Source organism: Dromiciops gliroides, chromosome 3 (genome assembly GCF_019393635.1).
Source record: "Dromiciops gliroides isolate mDroGli1 chromosome 3, mDroGli1.pri, whole genome shotgun sequence".
Lineage (NCBI taxonomy): Eukaryota > Metazoa > Chordata > Mammalia > Microbiotheria > Microbiotheriidae > Dromiciops > Dromiciops gliroides.
In genome coordinates this window covers 404,854,154-404,873,128 of record NC_057863.1, presented here as the reverse complement: position 1 = coordinate 404,873,128, position 18,975 = coordinate 404,854,154, and the positions used below count along the sequence as shown (strand labels likewise).

The following is an 18,975-nucleotide window of genomic DNA, read 5'->3' as shown; positions in this document are numbered from 1 at the left end:
GGTTTGTTTAATTCTTTTTCAAACAAGCATAATTTTCTCCAGCAGAAGGGGAGCGGCAAATCCTTATAGAGGAACTTTTCACATCTCTCAAGGAAGAACTTCATGATGGAGAGATTATTTATTCTGTTTTTATTCCCCAACTCCAAAAGGTGAGCACTCTCTTCTTTGATTGACCATGTCTATGCCATAGCAATTGGCTATTTGGAAATAAAAAAAGATTAAATTGTTGCTTAAGAGAATGGGCTGTTGCTCCAACAGTAAAAGTAATTACCTCACCACAGAGGTGTTTCAGTTCTTTCATAGGGAAGTGTCATTCTAGGTTCCCTGTTGGTTTACACTGATTTTCACAATAAGATGACTGTCCACTTAGAATAAGAACCTTCTTCCCCCACAGCCTTAAGTACTATCCTATCTATCCTTGATAAGCTTGTCACTTCTTCTACCTGTGTCTTTCCATGGCTAAGCCAGGCCAGGGTCTCCCTGAGCATGGGCTTTCTTACTACTTCATGACTATCTTCCCCAGACTTTCTCTCTCACTCTGACTTTCCAACACATAACTTCCCTTGACTGGCTGAGGTAAGCTGACAGCCTGAATACTGTTTGATAATCCTTAGTTAGGGGTCTAATCACTTCTGCTCTAATGCCCATGCTATATGCAGGGTATACTCAATGGTATGAGATAGCTGCCACCACTTCATCTACTTCCTACAACAACAGCCAGTTAAAATAATAATGTTTTAGGTCCATCAAGTATGCTATCACTTACATACAGTCTCATTTGTGTGATCCCCTTTCACTGTAAGAATTCAGATTAATGGTGTATCCTGGACACTAAGGATAGCAAGGATAACAAATTATTATTCAATCTATATGCTTCCCATACCAGAGGATAACAATTCAGAGTTTTTCTCTTTATAGTGGGAAATTATAACAGCCCAACGACAAGCACAGCGCTTCGAAAATTCCTTTGCAATTGTTAATGCTGGAATGAGAGTCAAATTTGAAGGCACAAAGAACAGTATTAAGGACCTTAAGATGTTCTTTGGAAGTGTTGGTCCTACCACAATCTCAGCAAGTAAAACTTGTGAGCAGCTCATTGGCAGGTATGTTGAAAGACGGGATGACGTGATCATTTTTAAAATTTAAAACAATAATAATTTTAAAAACTGCATTTCTTCTGTCATTTGTGCAGTGTGTGAATTAGTGTATTATATTTCACTATGTTAGAGGTCATTCATTTCAGCAGTGTAAGTAATCCCTTTATTGATTGGTTATAATGTTTCCATGTATCTTTATAAATTATTGTAGCCAATTAGAACAATGATGATCTTACTTTCTGGTGAGAATTCCTTAGGTTCTCAGAAAAGAGGCATTATAAATGGGAAAAGGGTGATGGGTCTTCATTTCAGGAATGGAGAACAGCAAGGACAAAGAATCAAAGATGGAAGATAGATTACCGCAAGAGACAGCTAGGTAGTACAGTGGACAAAGTGGATAAATATGACTTGGAATCATAAATACCTGAGTTTAAATTCAGGGTCAGATACTTGTTATTTGTGTGACCCTGAGCTAGTCACTTAACCTCTGTTTGTGTTTATATTTCAGGGTTGTTGTGAGAATCAAATGAGATAATATTTGTAAAGTACTTAGCAGAGTGCTTGAAACATAGAACAATAATGCTCCTTCCCTTACATATTATAATTCATGGGTTTTAGTTCATGTGTTATGGGAACCTGAACAAGATGCTTAACTTTATTGAGTCTCAGTTTCCACATCTGAAAAAAAAACCAGAGGCAATCATATTCACTTTAAAAGATAGCACCATGTATTTCAGAGAAATCTGACCTTGGTGTCTGGAAGTTGTTGCTGTTCAGTTGTTTAGTCATGTCTGACTCTTCATGATCCCATGGACTTGTTCATGGGATTTTCTTAGCAAAGATACTAGAGTGATTTGCCATTTCTCCAATGTGTCCCCAGTTTACTGGTAAGAAACTGAGGTAAAAAAAAGAATTAAATAACTTCTTTAAGGCCCCACAGCTTTTAAGTGTCTAAGGCTGGATTTCAACTCATGCCTTGTTCACTCTAAACCCAGTGTTATATCCCCTGTACCATCAAGCTGCCCCCAGAGACAGGCAGACCTGGGTTCAAGTCCTACTTCTGACATATACTAGCTATATATTACTGGATAAGTCAGTATACCTCTCAGAGCTCCAGATGATTCTATGAATATATGTGTATATATATATATATGTATGTATGTGTATGTGTGTATGCATATATACATACATATATATACATATACGTATACATACACACACACACACACACACACACATATTAGATGAGTTGCTTATCTTGACCAGTGGAGTGAGTTTTGAAACAGGAAATTCCCCACATGAGTGGAAATCACTTATTTAGGACACCCCCACCAATGGCTGACCTACTCACAATTTTGTCTGATGATCCAATAGGATGATATAAATAAAGCATTTTTCAACTGTAAAGTGCTATAGTATGTATGTTATTAATCAGATTAGCACTATTTCTAAACTTGGATTGTCCAATCCTAAGGCCAAGACCATGATATTAAATTCTTTTGTTGCCTCTTCACTACCTGACTCAATTCTGTGTGTACAATCACAAAACTGAGGCTAAAATGCTTGGATTTTTGAATTTTCCCTCTATTACTCTACACTAGTATTCTCTAAAGTGGGATATCCAAGATATTGGGATATAGAAGGAAAATAATAGAATTCTATTTATATAGGCAGCCTGGCATAGTGGAACAAAGCTGGCCTCAGAGTCAGGAAGATCTGAGTTCAAGTTCCTCTGATACATATTGACTTTATGACATTGTATAAGTGAGTTAACTTATTGCTCTAGGAAGCCCTTTAAGACCATAAGGTGTAGGAGAATTGCTCAACCAGCTTTGATAGAGTAATTTCTTCATGCATTCCATACACCAATAAAATCATTAATCCAATCCTATCCCTACTTGTACACAAGGAGTCTTGGTATGCTGCTATTGTTTTTTGGCTCTTGTAGGTTATGCATGTTCCCATGCATCTAAATGTAGTTCATAGGGAGGCAAGAATAGACAATTCTAGAATCTTTTCCCCTCACTATTCTTCAACGGAGACTTTGATTCCTGCCAAGAGGGGAAGTGGGAAATGGGATCAAAAGGCCACTCTACTATGCTCAGAGAGAGGGAGTAGTGCGCTAGAGTAATATTTGTCTTATCCATGACAGATATTATTAGTTTAGGAGAAATAATTTTTAGGTTCTACCTAAACTCTTGGTTGTTGTTCCTTAAGGAGAACTGAGGCCCCCAATCATTATATACAAGGCTTGACTCCCTTCCCAACAGATGACAGTCATACAATGAACACATATAGTGAATAGCAAATAAATATAATTATTCAAACTGATAGCAACCAGAAATCAGAGAAAGTAAATTAGGAACATATATCAGACAATACACTATGAAACAGCTCTCCCATTGGGAGCAAAATAATCTAGCTTATCCAACACAAAGAGAGAGTCCTAGATCTCACCCAAGGGGGAAATTTTCCGTTCTCTAGTGTAGCAAGCTTAGGATAGGGACATGATGGAGAATACCAGTTCCTATCATATAAACTTCTTTTCATGGTTTCTCTCTACCTTTAGTGACCTAAAAAAAGATTGGGATGAAAAGCTTTTCTCTTGAACCTAGAAACCAGCAGAATCCTAGATATCTCTTCTATCTTATTCTCACCAAATCCACCCTACCCCGAATAATCAATCTCTACTAATGGGGAGAAAATCTGATATAATTGCCCTTTCTAGTCAAGAGATGGATAGATAGATAGAGAGATACACATATATAAATATACATCTTTCTCTCTAGATATAGATATAGGCATAAATTAATCTTCACTAATATTGAATATGAATATTGACCCTTGTGCTCTCATTTCATCTATATGTAAGATGCTCAAAATTATCTTGAGAGAAAAATGGGAGTTTCATTTCGCAAAGGATTTGAGAGGCACCCTTGTTCATTTGCTTCCAGTATGTTGCATTTTATATTTGCCTAATTAAGTAGACTTATGGATTATTTTATCTTGTTTTCGTCATTTCAGTCATGTCTGATTTTGTGACACTAACAATGTGTGAAAAAAAGTATGATGATCGTCTATATCCCTGAAGGTTTCCTTTACCTAACCTCTCTTCCTACTATATTAGTATAATTTATGTTACCATAAATGGACTTCTTAGTAACAAACTAGTTGCTTGGTGAAGCATATTAACTTTTTAGGATATTAAAATGTTTCTTTTTAGGAAATTTTGAAATTGGAAATGAGATTATTCTCAAAGACACTATGGTACAAATTACTAATAAGTTGTTGTTGTTCAGTTGTTTCAGTTGTATATGACTTTAAGTGACCCTATTTGGGGTTATCTTGTCAAAGATACTAGAGTAGTTTGCCATTCCTTCTCCAGCTCATTTTGCAGATGAGGAACTGAAGTAAACAGGGTTAGGTGACTTGCCCAGGGTCACATGGCTAGGAAGAATCTGAGGCTAGATTTGACCTCAGGAAGATAACTCTTCCTGACTTAAGGCCCAGCAATTTATTCACTGTGCCACCCAGCTGCCCTTGCTAATAGTATATCGTGTTAACCATGTTCACTCTTTTCACCTAGACAATGGAATGACGAAATGTTGAGTGAGGCATGCAGATTGGTGCTGGATGAAATTCGCATCCCACCAACAGCTGTAGGGGGCATGGTGGAATATAAAAGAACCCTGATTATCAGTTTCATCTTCAAATTCTACCTCAAAGTACTAAGAGAACTGCATAAGCTGGTAAGCTGCTTCTTTCTAGTTTAAAGTTCATTGATATTTATATATGCTTTGTAAGTCTCATCTGTGAAAGATTTTTTTTCCATAGCAGTCTTTAATAAGATATTTTAAAAACTTAGTTTTTTATATCAGACAGTATTATTATATTACCAGGTCATTGTGCAGTGGTAAAAGACCTCACCTGGAGAGGTGAGTTTAAGGTAGTTGGAAAAGATTTCTGAAGTAGGAAATGTATCCATCCTTTTAATGCCAGTTAAATCACATACTTAATGAAGAAGAAAAGTTTCAAGGTTTTAGAACAGGGGCCCTGGTTCAGAGATGAGGGTCTGACTGTGTAAAAGAGAAAAAGAGAAAAAGAAGCATGGCAGTAGTAGTATGTGGAAGAAACTTTGTCAGTAGGCTACAAGCATGCTTTCTCCATGTCAGCTGGAGAAGGGAAAAGAGAGCAATAGTAGAGTTCAAAAAGGAACCACTGAGGGTGAAAATGAATGTCCTTTCTCTTTCCTGCAGATCTTCTCTACTGTATCTAACCACAATTTTTGCAACCACCAAAAAGGAAATCCCTTGGGTAAAAAGCTAATCCTTTTTATGGAATATATAAGGCAATTTTCTTGTCCATCTTCAATACATGGATCAGCTGAAAGAGAAACATTATTAATAAGAGAAGTGTTGTCAGGGAGAAAGATGATGGTGAAATGTTCTAGAAAAGATGAGTGGTAATGGGATCAAGGATAGTGGTGAATGGGTTAGATTTAGCAAGGAAGAATGCTACTACTTTTTCTGAGACTCAGATGAAGGAAGAAAGGATGAATGAGGACATTTAAAAGCTTTAAACAGATAGACAAGGCTAATTCATATTGGATCTCCTTAGTATTCTTAGTACAATAAGTGAGGTCATCTTCTTAGCTAGCCTGGAGGGAGTGGAGTTGAAAATTTTATGAGAGAAGTTAAGATTTGGAATTTCGTACTGTGAGGATGTCATAGAGAAGTTGGGAGGAAATGTAGGTTTATGGGGAAAGATATTGAGTTGTATTTTAGAAATCTTGAGTTGAAAATGTTTATAAAACATCTAAATGGAGATATGTAGCAGGTAGTCAGTGATGTGAGATGGAAGATAAGGAGATATGAGCTCCAGCTGTGCATAGGGATAATTGTTGAACACGTGAGTACTGATCAGATAGTCAAGAAAACTTTATAGAGATAGAAGAGGAGAGGACCTAGGATAGAACTTGAGGTATATTAATGCTCAGAAGATATGTAGATAATGCAAAGGAAACTGAAAAGATGAAGAGAGGACTAGGTGAGAACAAAGAAATAGCAGTGTTGCAAAAGCCTAGAAATTATCAACAAAAAAGGTGCTAATCAGTATTAGATGCAGCAGAGATAAAAAAATATGATAACTGGAAAAAAGGCCATCATATTTAACAATGAGGAGTTATCATAAAGTTTGAAGAGAGCAATTTCGGGTGAGTGATAGGGTTGGAAAGTAGCTTGAGATGGGTTGAGAACTGAGTGGGATCTTAAATGAAGGTAAAGAATACAGACTCTGGAGGCTTCATTGACAAAAGGAGGAGAAACACAGGACAATTGCTTGAGATAATGATAAGGTAAAATAATTGTTTTTAAAGATGGGTGAGATTTTGGCTTATTTGTAAGCAGAAAGGATGGATAAGGAGATATTAAAGTGGATAAGGAGAAATTAAAGATTAAAGAGAAGTGTTATTAAAGGGGCTAGCACCTAGAGGATACAGAAGGCACTAATGGCACAAGTACAAGGGTGAGGGTTGGTAAGGAGAAGGACCAATATTTCTTCTAAGAACAAAGAAGAAGAAGGGGCAGCTAGGTGGCACAGTGAATAAAGCACTGGCCCTGGATTCAGGAGGACCTGAGTTCAAATCTGGCTTCAGACACTTGACACTTACTAGCTGTGTGACCCTGGGCAAGTCACTTAACCCTCATTGCCCTGCAAAAACAACAACAAAAACAGAACAAAGAAGAGAATCATAGATTGTTTTGGGGGAAGTAATGTTGAGGGGATTTGAGGAGCAGAATTAGGGAAATGAAAGCTAACAATGAATGGACTCGATTTTCTTGGTAAAATATAGGGGAAAGCTCTCTTCTGAGAGAGAAGATGCAGTAGAAACTTGATGAGAAAGATAATCTAAAACAGCTGTTGTGGGGAGTGAACTAGGAAGTCAATTAAGGAAGAATAAAAGCTCAAAATATTATTATGGAGGTTGCAGCTCAGTTTATGTAACAGATGTTTATAGTGGACCCAGTGGGAATAGTTGTGTGAGTACCTCCAGAAGCATTCAGCAGGGCTTGAGTAAGAAGAGAGAGAATGATGGGGGTGTAATCCAAAGTTAGAGTTTGGAAAGTTCAGAATAATACACCCTTTAATATTCACTTAAATATTTCTTCAATTTGTTGAAATAAATGCTTTTCCTTTTCCTTCTTTTCTCTGGAGCATGACTTCTATTTATCTTTTAGCAGAAGCTCTAATTGTTATCACCCTTCTCCTTATCTCAACTTTCCCCTAGAGGCTGTGATAGTCACTACATCTAGAAGGCTGCATAAAAATATTCTCCAAAGAAACCTTCTCATTGAAGTTAATAATTGAGGTGCTATTTTCACATCCAGCGCTTCAGTGACTCAACCTCCAGTAACAACAAACCCACTATTATAATTGCTTTTTCTTCTACATTATCAAATCACAAGAGGAGTATTGTACTATATCCAAATGGTATTCCCAGTTCAAACAAAAACAAATCCCAATAGCATACAAAACAATTTCTTCTAGCAGTTCACAATCATAGTAACCATCAGTGTGTCCTAGCATGTGAACGGTAGTTGTAAACTGAAAATTAAATTAATCATCTAACCTTTCCACAAAGGGTGTAGTAAACTGGTCCCAGCTGATACATAGCTATAGGGATCTTCCAACTTTGGCCTAAGGAAGTAGATTTATACATAAACCATATTTTTTCTAAACACTGGGTAACAAAATGATAAACTGCTTGGATCCTGTCCCCTTGGTGCTCTCTATGCACAAGCAATATTAAATAATACATTTTCCTTTTGATGTTAATCCTTTAGGGTATGTTCATTGTCTCAGCTTGCCCTCATGAATGTAAGTAAACCACATGAAATTGCCATTTGAAAGCCAATATCTCCTCAAAGTTTTTTTTTTTGGTCATGTGTAGTGAAAGACAGGCTTTATTCCAATTCAATAATATGATAAACTCCCTACTGACACTGATTTCCCACCAAAGCTCAAGCTATAGCACCCTTGTCCTCTTTATCTTCCAATTGATTGATCCATTAACCAATAAATCGGTTATCAAGAACTTATTAAGTATCAACCCCATGACAGATACCAGGGTTAAAAAGAAGAAAGCAAAAAAGCCAGCAAACACTTATTAAGTACTTATTACCTTCCAGGCACTGTGCTAGGCATTGTAGAAAGAAAGGTAAAAACATGGCCCCTTCCTTCAAGGAGCTCACCCTCTAATAGAAGAGAACTTTCTAACAACTATGTATGTGCAAAGAGATATAAATGGAAGGTAATCTCATAGAAAAGGAATTAACTGTTGGAGCGATAAGGAAAGGCCTTTTACAGAAGGTAAGATTTGAGTTAAATCTTGAAGAAATCTAGGGAAGACAAGAAACAGATGGAAGGAGGAAGAGCATTCTAGGCATTGGGAATAGCTAATGCAAAAGTAGTCAGGAAATAGTGTAGAGTCATGTAGTCCAGTATACCTCATTGCAATGTGTATAGAGAGGGGTAAAGTATAACATGGCTAAAAGGATAGGAAGATGGAGCAACTGGGTGGCAGAGTGGATAAAGCACCAGCCCTGGATTCAGGAGGACCTGAGTTTAAATCCAGCCTCAGACACTTGACACTTACTAGCTGTGTGACCCTGGGCAAGTCACTTAACCCTCATTGTCCCACCAAAAAAAAAAAGGTAGGAAGAAGCTACATTATGGAAAACTTTAAAAGTCAAGCAATGGATATTTTATTTGATCTTAGAAGAAATAGGGATTCATTGGGGTTTAATGGGGGGGTTGTCATGTTGAGATGTAAGCTTTAGGAAAATCATTTTGGTGGTTTATTGGAGGATGGATTTGAGTGGAGAGAGATTTGAAGCAGGGAAAAAAATCAGAAGGCTATTGCAGTAGTCCAGGTGAGAGGTGATGAAATAACACTAAGGAAATAATTGTGTGAGTGAAGAAGCGGGGATATATATAAGAGATGTTGTGAAGATAGAAAGAAGATTTGATAATTGATTAGATATCTGGGGTGAATGAGATTGAGGATATCAATGGTATTGTGAACCTGAGTGATTCTGAGGTTGTCAGTACTTTAGATAATAATAGAGAAATACACAAAGCAGGTACAAGATAACCTTGCAGAGAGGCACTATAGACTGGGGTGGGCTGGACCAGGAAAAACTTCATGTACAAGGTGGTGCTCCAGGTGATTCTTGAAGAAAATGAGTAATTCCAAGAGGTAAAACTTGAGGAAAGAGAATATTCCAGGATTGGAGGGTAGTTAGTACAAAGTCAGGAAGGAGATCAAATGGTAAAATATGCTATCTCCAAGAGGAACAAGAAAGCCAGCATGATGAATCATGGAGGGAAATGATATGGAATAAGACTGAAAAGAGTAAATTAAGCCCCATTGTTAAGAGCATTAAATGCCAAAGCATTAATATTTGATTGTTTAGATAATTGGGAGCAGCTTGGGAATTATTAATTGGGAATTAAGAGAAATAGATGTATGCAAGAGAGATTTTGGAGTAGAAACAATACCAGGTATAGGAATTATCCCCACTAACATTAATTTTCCATTTTGATTAGTATCGTTTATTACAGAGGTGAAATAGGATTTAAGAAAGCTGGGGGTTGACTCTTGCTGTGATATGTACTAGTTGTGTGACTACAGGCAAGACACATAAACTGTCTGAGCTGCAGTTTTCTAATCAGTAAATTGGAAATAATATTTTAGACCCATCTCACAGAGTAGTTGTGAAGATGTCACAACTCTTCCTACCTTACATTTCAACAACTAATATGAGAATGTAGAGAAAATGTTTTGTAAACCTTAAAGCTCTATTTCAGCTGGGTAGCTAGGTGGTACAGTGGACTCAATCATGAAAATTACTCTTCATGAATTAAAATCTGACCTCAAACACTTACGAGCCTTGTAACTCTAAGCAAGTCACTTAATCATGTTTGTCTCAGTTCCTCATCTGTAAAATGATCTGGAGAAGGAAATGGCAACCCACTCTAGTATCTTTGCCAAGAAAACTCCAAAATGGGGATCAGAGAGAGTCTGAAAGGACTCCTCAACAACAACAACAACCATAACCACAATCATAACCACAACCACAACCACAACAACAAAATACCCAGTTCTTGTTATCATTACTATCATTATTTTAGTCCACTTATCAATAGTGCCAAAGCTTTCTCTGATCATTCCTTCCCAAGGCCCCCCAGGCATTTAGGTCTATGACAGGCACACTCCCAACAGCAATATATGCATTTCTCACCATCTCAACACTGAGCATCCAAACTATTTACAACCTGTGCAGAGTAATTCTTCTTCCTAGAAATAGTCATCCACCTTAAACTCATGAAGCAAGATCTCTCCCTCCTTTGGAAATGTGAAGGAGGAGAGGGTAGAGATAAAAATGGAAGGGTGTGAGATGAGAAAGAGAAAGAAGGGAGTACTTGGAGAATGTCCTCATTTTTTTTTTTTTGTCAAAGTATGAGTCTGGATCCTCAGATGAGGTAGTTGGAAAGAGGGTTCTGGAAAGAATAATAGGATCATCTTTCTATAGAAACAACTGAATTAGATAACATATTTGTAGTAGACCTTGTCAACATAATTTGTGACTTGTTCCATGTTTATTCAGTAAACTTGTACTATCCTAGTAAAGTCCAAAATGTCTAAAAAGCAACTTGTCGAGTTCTTGAATCTCAAAACATATTACTTAATTACCAAAACTAAAAGACCAAGAATTCCCAATTCAAAGGTATGGCCATCATTATCCCCTTAACCCACCTTCTTTCACTCAAATGCACAGGAATTTAATGTTTTCATTTTCTCTCAAGGATTGAAATCACACACACACACACACACACACACACACACACACACCTACATACAAAGAGTCAGAATCAAGATATTACTCTCTTCAAGTTTACTCTCACTTTGTCATTACTAAAGAAAGAAAGTACTGGGGCAGCTAGACAGCACAGTGGATAAATTACCGGCCCTGGATCCAGGAGGACCTGAGTTCAAATCCAGCCTCAGACACTTGACACTTAACTAGCTGTGTGACCCTGGGCAAGTCACTTAACCCTCATTGTCCCACCCCCCAAAAAAAATATTTCCTTTCAGTCTCTTCAGGTCTACCAGGTAGAGTCAAAAGAAAGAAAGCACTTCCATCCAAATAAATCAATCTCTTCACTGACATTCAACCTATAAAAGCAATTTTCTCTTAAAAGATTTCTTCTTAGGGATTCAGATCTTCTCTGTTTATTTTTTAAGAATTTCTCACCTAGACTCTTGATCCTCATAGAGACCCCCCTCCTCTTATAAAGTCTGTAAGGGTATTTCCATAAAGTTTCCCCAAATACTAGCCTGTACCAAATGCAGAATGTGCGTGTTCCATTTTCTCCCCATTGAGCAAGTGAATAGTTTTGACCACCTGTCAGATAGTCAAAATGTAAATGGAAACAAGACTTGAATCACCAACATATCAGACCCAATATCTTTCCCAGAAACCATGGTCAATCCCCAAAGACAAAGAATAAGTATTTTTTGTGACTTAAATATCTACTAGAACTTTTATTTAGAACTTTGCAAGTGGTTCACTAATGCAGTGACACAGACCATACTCCAATTTAACTCTGTTGATGCTTGGAGAGACCTACAAAACATTAAATGTCATCCACCCATACACATAGGCACCCTTTCCTTTTCCAATCCTCCTTCATTTGCACATTCTTTTCTGCTTTATGTCCATTAATCTTTGATAATGGATACTGCCCATCATAAGAGATTCACTGACCTTTTTCTTTCCATTACTGTACTTGCCCAATGACCTCTTCTCATCTACTCCTCTTTGTGTAAATTGGAGCTCATCTAGGTCAGTTCCTCTATAGGCTATCAGGCAGTTAGTGTATAATTCTCATCTATTACATTTGAATTCCTTCCCACTGAAAACTTGCCACTTATCCCAAGTTCCCTTCTTATCCCCAAAATACCAGGGCATAGTGGAAAAAATCAGAATGAAAAGACCTCCCCACTCTAGTCCTTGTTCTGTATCTTAGCTATGTGACATTGAACATGTCACTTAGGATAAGCTAAGTTAGAAAGAATTCACCATTCATTTCCTTAAAGGAATCCCAAAAGCAAGAGTTCTTGGGTCATCACAGCCAAAATCCAGGGTTTTCATTTCAAGGGAAAAAAAAACAAACGAACCTACAATCATTCAGAAAGAAAAAGTTCAATTACCAAGAAACTCCAGTGAAGATCAAACAAGACCTAGCTGCTTCTATTAAAAACAGAGGAGATCTTGGAATACAATATTCACAAAGACAAAAGATTACTGTTTAAAAACAACAAAAACTGGGCAGCTAGGTGGTGCAGTGGATAAAGCACTGGTCCTGGATTCAGGAGGACTTGAGTTCAAATCTGGCCTCAGGCACATGACACTTACTAGCTGTGTGACCCTGGACAAGTCACTTAACCCTCACTGCCCTGCCCCACCCCCAATTATAATTATCCTTTGGGGCAGCTAGGTGGAGCAGTGGATAGAGCACCGGCCCTGGATTCAATGAGGACCTGAGTTCAAATCCAACCTCAGACACTTAACACTTACTAGCTGTGTGACCCTGGGCAAGTCACTTAACCCCAATTGCCTCACCAAAAACAAAACAAAACGAAACAAGAAAAAACAACAAAAACTTCACTATAAATCTGACTATAATTCAACAGGGGGAAAATAGATATTTAATGCTATAGATGACTTTTAAGCAGTTTTGATGCAAAGCCCAGAGATGAGTAAGAACTTTAAAATATAAACACAAAAGTTCACAGAAACATAGAAAGAAATAGATATTTAATGCTATAGATGACTTTTAAGCAGTTTTGATGCAAAGCCCAGAGATGAGTAAGAACTTTAAAATATAAACACAAAAGTTCACAGAAACATAGAAAGATAAATTTATTTGATTAATTGGAAGTCGCTGTATGATTATGTAATAATAGCATTCTAATAGAAGAAGAAGAAACAAGAAAAACAAAAGGCTTGGGAGTAAATTGGTTCAGTGCTTGGAGTTTTAAGAGAGGAAAGTAAGGGAGAACAAAATGAATACAATGGTGTAGAAAGGAAGAAGTAGGGGGTGAACTTGCTATGTCTCATTTTGGGGGCATGTAAGAATAATATACAAATATAGAGGGAAGAATAAGGGTGAAATAGGCATTGGATGAACCTATTATTTGAAATGTGCAAAGAAGGATTGAACACAGAGGTTGGTGTAAAAATATGTGAAATTGAACAAGGAAACAAATGGTCATTGGGGCAGGTAGAATGTTAAAAGATAGGATAATACCTGAGAGGATATAGTCATAAGAAAAACAAATTTCTTAATCCTAAAGCATTGACTAAAGGGGTGAGGATAAGAAAAGCAAAGAACTAGAATCTATGGTAATCTTTGATTACCTCTTAACAAATTATGGTATAGGAATGTAGTAGAATATTATTTCACCATAAGGAATGATTAAAGAGGTGACTTCAGAGAATCCTAGGTAGGAAGTGATGTAGATTAAAGTGAGTAGGACAAAAAGAACAATTTATATCAATTCACAGCATGGCAAACAAAGATAATTTTGAAAGATTAAAGTACTCTGATAAAAGCAGGGACTAACCATGTCTACAAATAATTTATGATGAATGTTACCTATCTTCTGATAGAAAGATGATGGACACAAAGTAGAGAGACATACATTTTTGGGTATAGCCACTGTGCTAATTTGTTTTGCTTCTCTAAGCTTATTTGTTACAGTTTTTTCTTTCCTTTTTCAATGTCTAAATTGGGGAAGTAGGTGAGCAAATGTAATCTCCCTCTAAAAGGAGGGCCATCGTAATATTTTTTTAATTACAGAAGAGAGCAGAAGGAAGTTCAGAACAAAGAGGAGACAAACAGTTCAGTCTTGAACATACTATGCAGAATTTATTATATGCTAAAGAAACACAGCAAATTGTATGAAATGGAGATACATGGTTTTAAACAGAATCCTCTTTTTCTGTTCTGCTGTGTAAATGGAAATATACTTTCTGGTGTTTAAGTTCAGAATAAAATGTATTTTTTAAAAAATAGACAAGTTACTTTTAGCACCTCTGACCCTCAATTTCCTTATTTGTAAAATGAAAATGAGAATAATACTTGTACCATCTATTACATATGATTGTTATGAGGGTTAGGTTGAGATAAGACATGTAAATACATTTTACCAAACTTAAAGTACCATTTTAATATACACTGTTATTATTATATATCATTATAATTCCCAGGACCCAGCAAAGACTCTAGAACCTATTAGGCACTTGAAGATGATTATTGAATTGAAATGCTATAGAGGGACCAGACAAGTAGATAGGAATTAGAGAGAGGAACAAGGAAGCAAACCAAAGACAGACTGAGGAGGTTTGTTTTGCTTTGTTGCTCCACCAAGATATTTTGGAAGCTAGGATAGAAGGGTATCTTTAGATGACTGCTTTCAAACTCATATTCAGTTGCCCATAACCCATCATCATCATGTTTCAGTTAACTAAATGTGGCTTCTTGACTAGTATGTTAGGGTGGGACACTGTGGCTGGTGCCAGGGATCTCTGGCTCTATCCTCATTGTACCTCTGTCCAAAGTTCTCTCAAGATCAGAAATTGTGTCCTTTTGCTATAACTCATGGCTGTTTCGCAGCAGAACTGGCAACTGAAGCCTTGGGAATTGTTGGAAAATATCACTTTCAAAGCCCCTCCCCCCCGACTTTGCTTTTCATGAAATATTTAAACACAAAACCATTTCCCCCCTTTTTGTAGGATCCCAGAATGTATCCAGAAATCCCAGAATCTTCCAGGAGTGCTCTGGAAGAGTTTCCCATCAAGATTCCACAGGGAATACAAATGTTCCAGGTTGGTAGCTTCATTTAATTTAAAAGCAGAAAGAAAGCTTCATACTCCTGAGGCTTTCAGGCAGCAGGCATTCCCCATACCCTCTTTCCATTTTCAGCAAGCACATTTCTTGTTGGAGACTCTACTAGAGCCAAGTGGACTTGATCACTGTCACCTGCAAGTGACTTTCTCAGTTCTGGCTCCATGCTTTTACCAAAGGAAATTTTAGCTGAATTTCTACTTCGAGACATTCATCCCAAATACCCTCTTTGTTCTTTTCTAACATTTCATGTTTCTTCTTTAAAATCAGGTGCAAATATCATCTCCAGGAAGCTTGCCCTGATTAATCTCACTCCACTCTGATCACACCTTTATTTACTTCATGCCCTCTCAGCACTGCCCAATCCTCCTTGAATTAATATACAATACTATATATACTATATGCATGCTATATAGAAGTATATAATAGTATCTCTAATACTATATATGTAAAATACTAATATGTACCATATATGTAATATATAGCATATATACATGCTATATATTGATATTTAAGATGATATAGTCTATCTAGAATATACTCTATATAATATCTCTATAATATATACTACTTATTACATAGGTAGACATAATATATGTAGATTGCTATTTATGTACTGCATATACTTTATATTAATATATAATATATATACTATATTAGCATATAGTGTCTATACATAACATATGTCATTTATATGTATATGTACATATATATGTAGGTAGGTATCTATATACTATATATTTACATATAATACTATACACAATAAATAATAATGTAGCATATTATATATGTTGATGTATACTACTATATTTTTACTGTATATAATATCACATATATAATAGTAATATAATACTATATGTGTGAGTAATGATACAATAGTGGATAGAATATTGGAATCAGGAGACCTGAGTTTGAAAGTAGTCTTAGATATTACTGGGTCCATGACCCTGAGTAAGTCACTTAACCTCTGTTTGCCTCAGTTTCCTCATGTGTAAAATGAGTACCTACCTCACATGGTTATTGTGAGGGTCAAATAGGATAATAATAAATATTTAGATAGGTATTTGTACAAAATAATTTAAATAAATATAATACCTTTAATAGGTTTTAAAACCTAAAATGTCTATAAAAGTTAGGGATAACCTGCATATGGAAAGTGTTTGGGAACCTTTGTTACTGTATAAAGGATACTAAATAATTTTCCATTGTATGTGTTCTATATCATACAACTAATGTTTACATGTCCAGGACTATGCTCAGTATACAGCAAGTATTCATAAACAAATACCTGATATATTGACAAGGACATCTAGTAGGCCATAGCCTCTGTGTGTGTGTATTTCCTAGAGTTTGTCAATGGCTCAGAAATGTTGCTTATGATTTTTTTTTTAGAATTTTATTATTTTTCCAAATTACCTGTAAAAACACATTTTGAGAGCAATTAAAAAAAATTGTTCCAACTTCCCTCCCTCCCTCCCCACCTCATCCCCCAAGAACTAAAGCAATTCAATATAAGTTATACATAAGTAGTAATGCAAAACATTTCCACATTAGCCAGGTTGTGAAAGAGACAAAAACAAAAGTTCATATTAAGGGACTATAAAAAAATATGCTTCAATCTGTATTCAGATGCCATCAGTTCTTTCTCTGTGGATGGGTTGCAATTTTCTTAGTCTTTTAGAGTCATCTAGGATCTTTGCAATGCTGAAAATAACCAAGTCATTCACAGTAGATTATCTTACACTATTGCTGTTATTTTGTATATAGTACATTTCACTCTGCATCAGTTTATGTAGGTTTTTCTGATAGCGTCTTGCTCATCATTTTTTTTGTTTCTGATAAAGTAACTAACAAAATAATTATGTTTTAATCTGTATTCAAATACCATAAGTTCTTTCTCTGTAGATGTATTGCATTTTTCATAAGACCTTCAGAGTTGTCTTGGATTATTGCATTGCTGAAAACAACCGAGTTATTCACAGCAGAACATCTCACAATATTATTGTTATTTTGTATAGTATAGATTTCACTTTGCATCAACTCATGCAGGTCTCTCCAGGTCTTTCTGATAGTATCCTGATCATCATTTTTTAATAGCAAACTGCATTCACATAGTATTTTAGAGAGAGATTTCCTTACAATGAACCCATAAGGTTGATTATTGCAAGAACAGTAATAGGTGACTTTTATATAGTACCTTAAACTTAACAATGAATTTTCTTCACAATAGCCCAGCAAAATAAGTACCATACATTTTGCCATCATCATCATCATCAATCAAACATCAATCAATCCTCATCATTATTCTTAGTTAATCCTCATCATTGCCAATCAATTCTCCTATCAATCTTCATGATCATCAATAAGTCCTCCTCATCAATCAATTCTCCTCTTCCTCCAATCATCAATCCAAAAATCGATCAATCCATCATCATTATCAACCATCATCATCTTACATTACTCTTGCCTCTGCTAAAAAATTGTTTTCACAATTACTATTCTTAACTGTTTCCCTCCATCCTATTCCCTTTCCATGATATTTACTTTATTTTCTATCTTCTTTTACCCTATCCCTCCTCAAAAGTGTTTTGCTTCTGACTTCCCCCTCCCCTGCTCTACCCTCCCTTCTTTCACCCCTCCCTCCTTATCCCCTTTCCCTCCTACTTTCCTTCAGGGTTGGATAGATTACTGTACCCAATTGAGTGTGTATGTTATTCCCTCCTTGAGCAAACTCTGATGAGATTAAGGTTTTAGAGCTAATTCTGTTGAATGTAAGGCTCATTTACTTCCCTACTCCTCCCCCATCTCTCCCCCCACTCTATAAATCCTTTCATTCTACCTTTCTCCTTTCCACCAGTGCATTCCTCTCCCCCATCAATTTCATCCTAAAGATGTCATCATGGGGTAGGTAAGTGACACAGTGGAAAAAGTACCCACCCTGGACCCAGGAGGACCCAAGGCCAAATTAGATCTCAGACACAAGACACTCGCCAACCCTGGCTATCCCCCATCCCCCCAATAAATGATAAATGCTTTACAAATATCATCCTTTCATAATCAATTCCCACCTGTTTCCTCTGTCTAAATTTATTCCTATCATCTGCCCTAATTCTCAGAAAGCTCTTATGATTCAGACATATCTTCCCATGTAGGAATGTAAACAGTTTAACCTTTTAACATCCCTCTTAATTTCTTTTTTCTGTTTACCTTTTTATGCTTCTCTAGAGTCTTGCATTTGAAAGTCAAATTTTCTATTCAGTTCAGGTCTTTCCATCACAAATACCTGAAAGTCCTCTTTTTCATTGAAGTCTCATTTCCCCCCTGAAAGATTATACTCAATTTGGCTGGGTAGGTGATTTTTGGTTGTAATCCCAATGCCTTTGCCCTATGGACTATCATATTCCATGCCCTCTGATTCTTTAATGTAGAAGCTGTTAGATCCTGTACTTTCATGACCATGGTTCCATAGTATTTAAATTGTTTCCTTAAGGCTGCTTGCAATATTTTCTCCTTGATCTGGGAGCTCTGGAATTTGACTATAATATTCCTGGAAGTTTTCATTTCAGGAGGTTATTGGTGGATTCTTTCAATTTCTATTTTACCTTCTGCTCCCAGAATATCAGGGCAATTTTCCCCAACAATCTCTTGGAAGATAATGCCTAAACTCTTATTCTGATCATGGCTTTCAAGAAGTCCAAGAATTTTCAAATTATCTCTCCTGGATCTATTTTCCAGGTCAGCAGTTTTTCCAAGATGTTTCTCATTGCCCTCTATTTTTTTCTTCATTTGGATTTGCTTCATTGTGTCTTGGTTTCTCATAAAGTCACTAGCTTCTATTTGCTCAATCCTAATTCTTAGGCAATTATTTTTGTAAGAGAGCTTTTGTATCTCCTTTTCCATTTGG

At 36.4% G+C, this 18,975-nt stretch overlaps 1 protein-coding gene across 1 annotated transcript in view; it reads left to right on the top strand.

Moving 5' to 3' along the window:
• LOC122747705 (aldehyde oxidase 4-like) overlaps nt 1–18,975 on the top strand; it is a 138,978-nt gene that overhangs the window by 62,915 nt on the left and 57,088 nt on the right. Inside the window, exons 12-15 of the mRNA XM_043993587.1 lie at nt 46–149; nt 919–1,103; nt 4,684–4,846; nt 14,960–15,052. Coding sequence (XP_043849522.1) covers nt 46–149; nt 919–1,103; nt 4,684–4,846; nt 14,960–15,052 — 545 coding nt within the window. The remainder of the gene's footprint in view (nt 1–45; nt 150–918; nt 1,104–4,683; nt 4,847–14,959; nt 15,053–18,975) is intronic.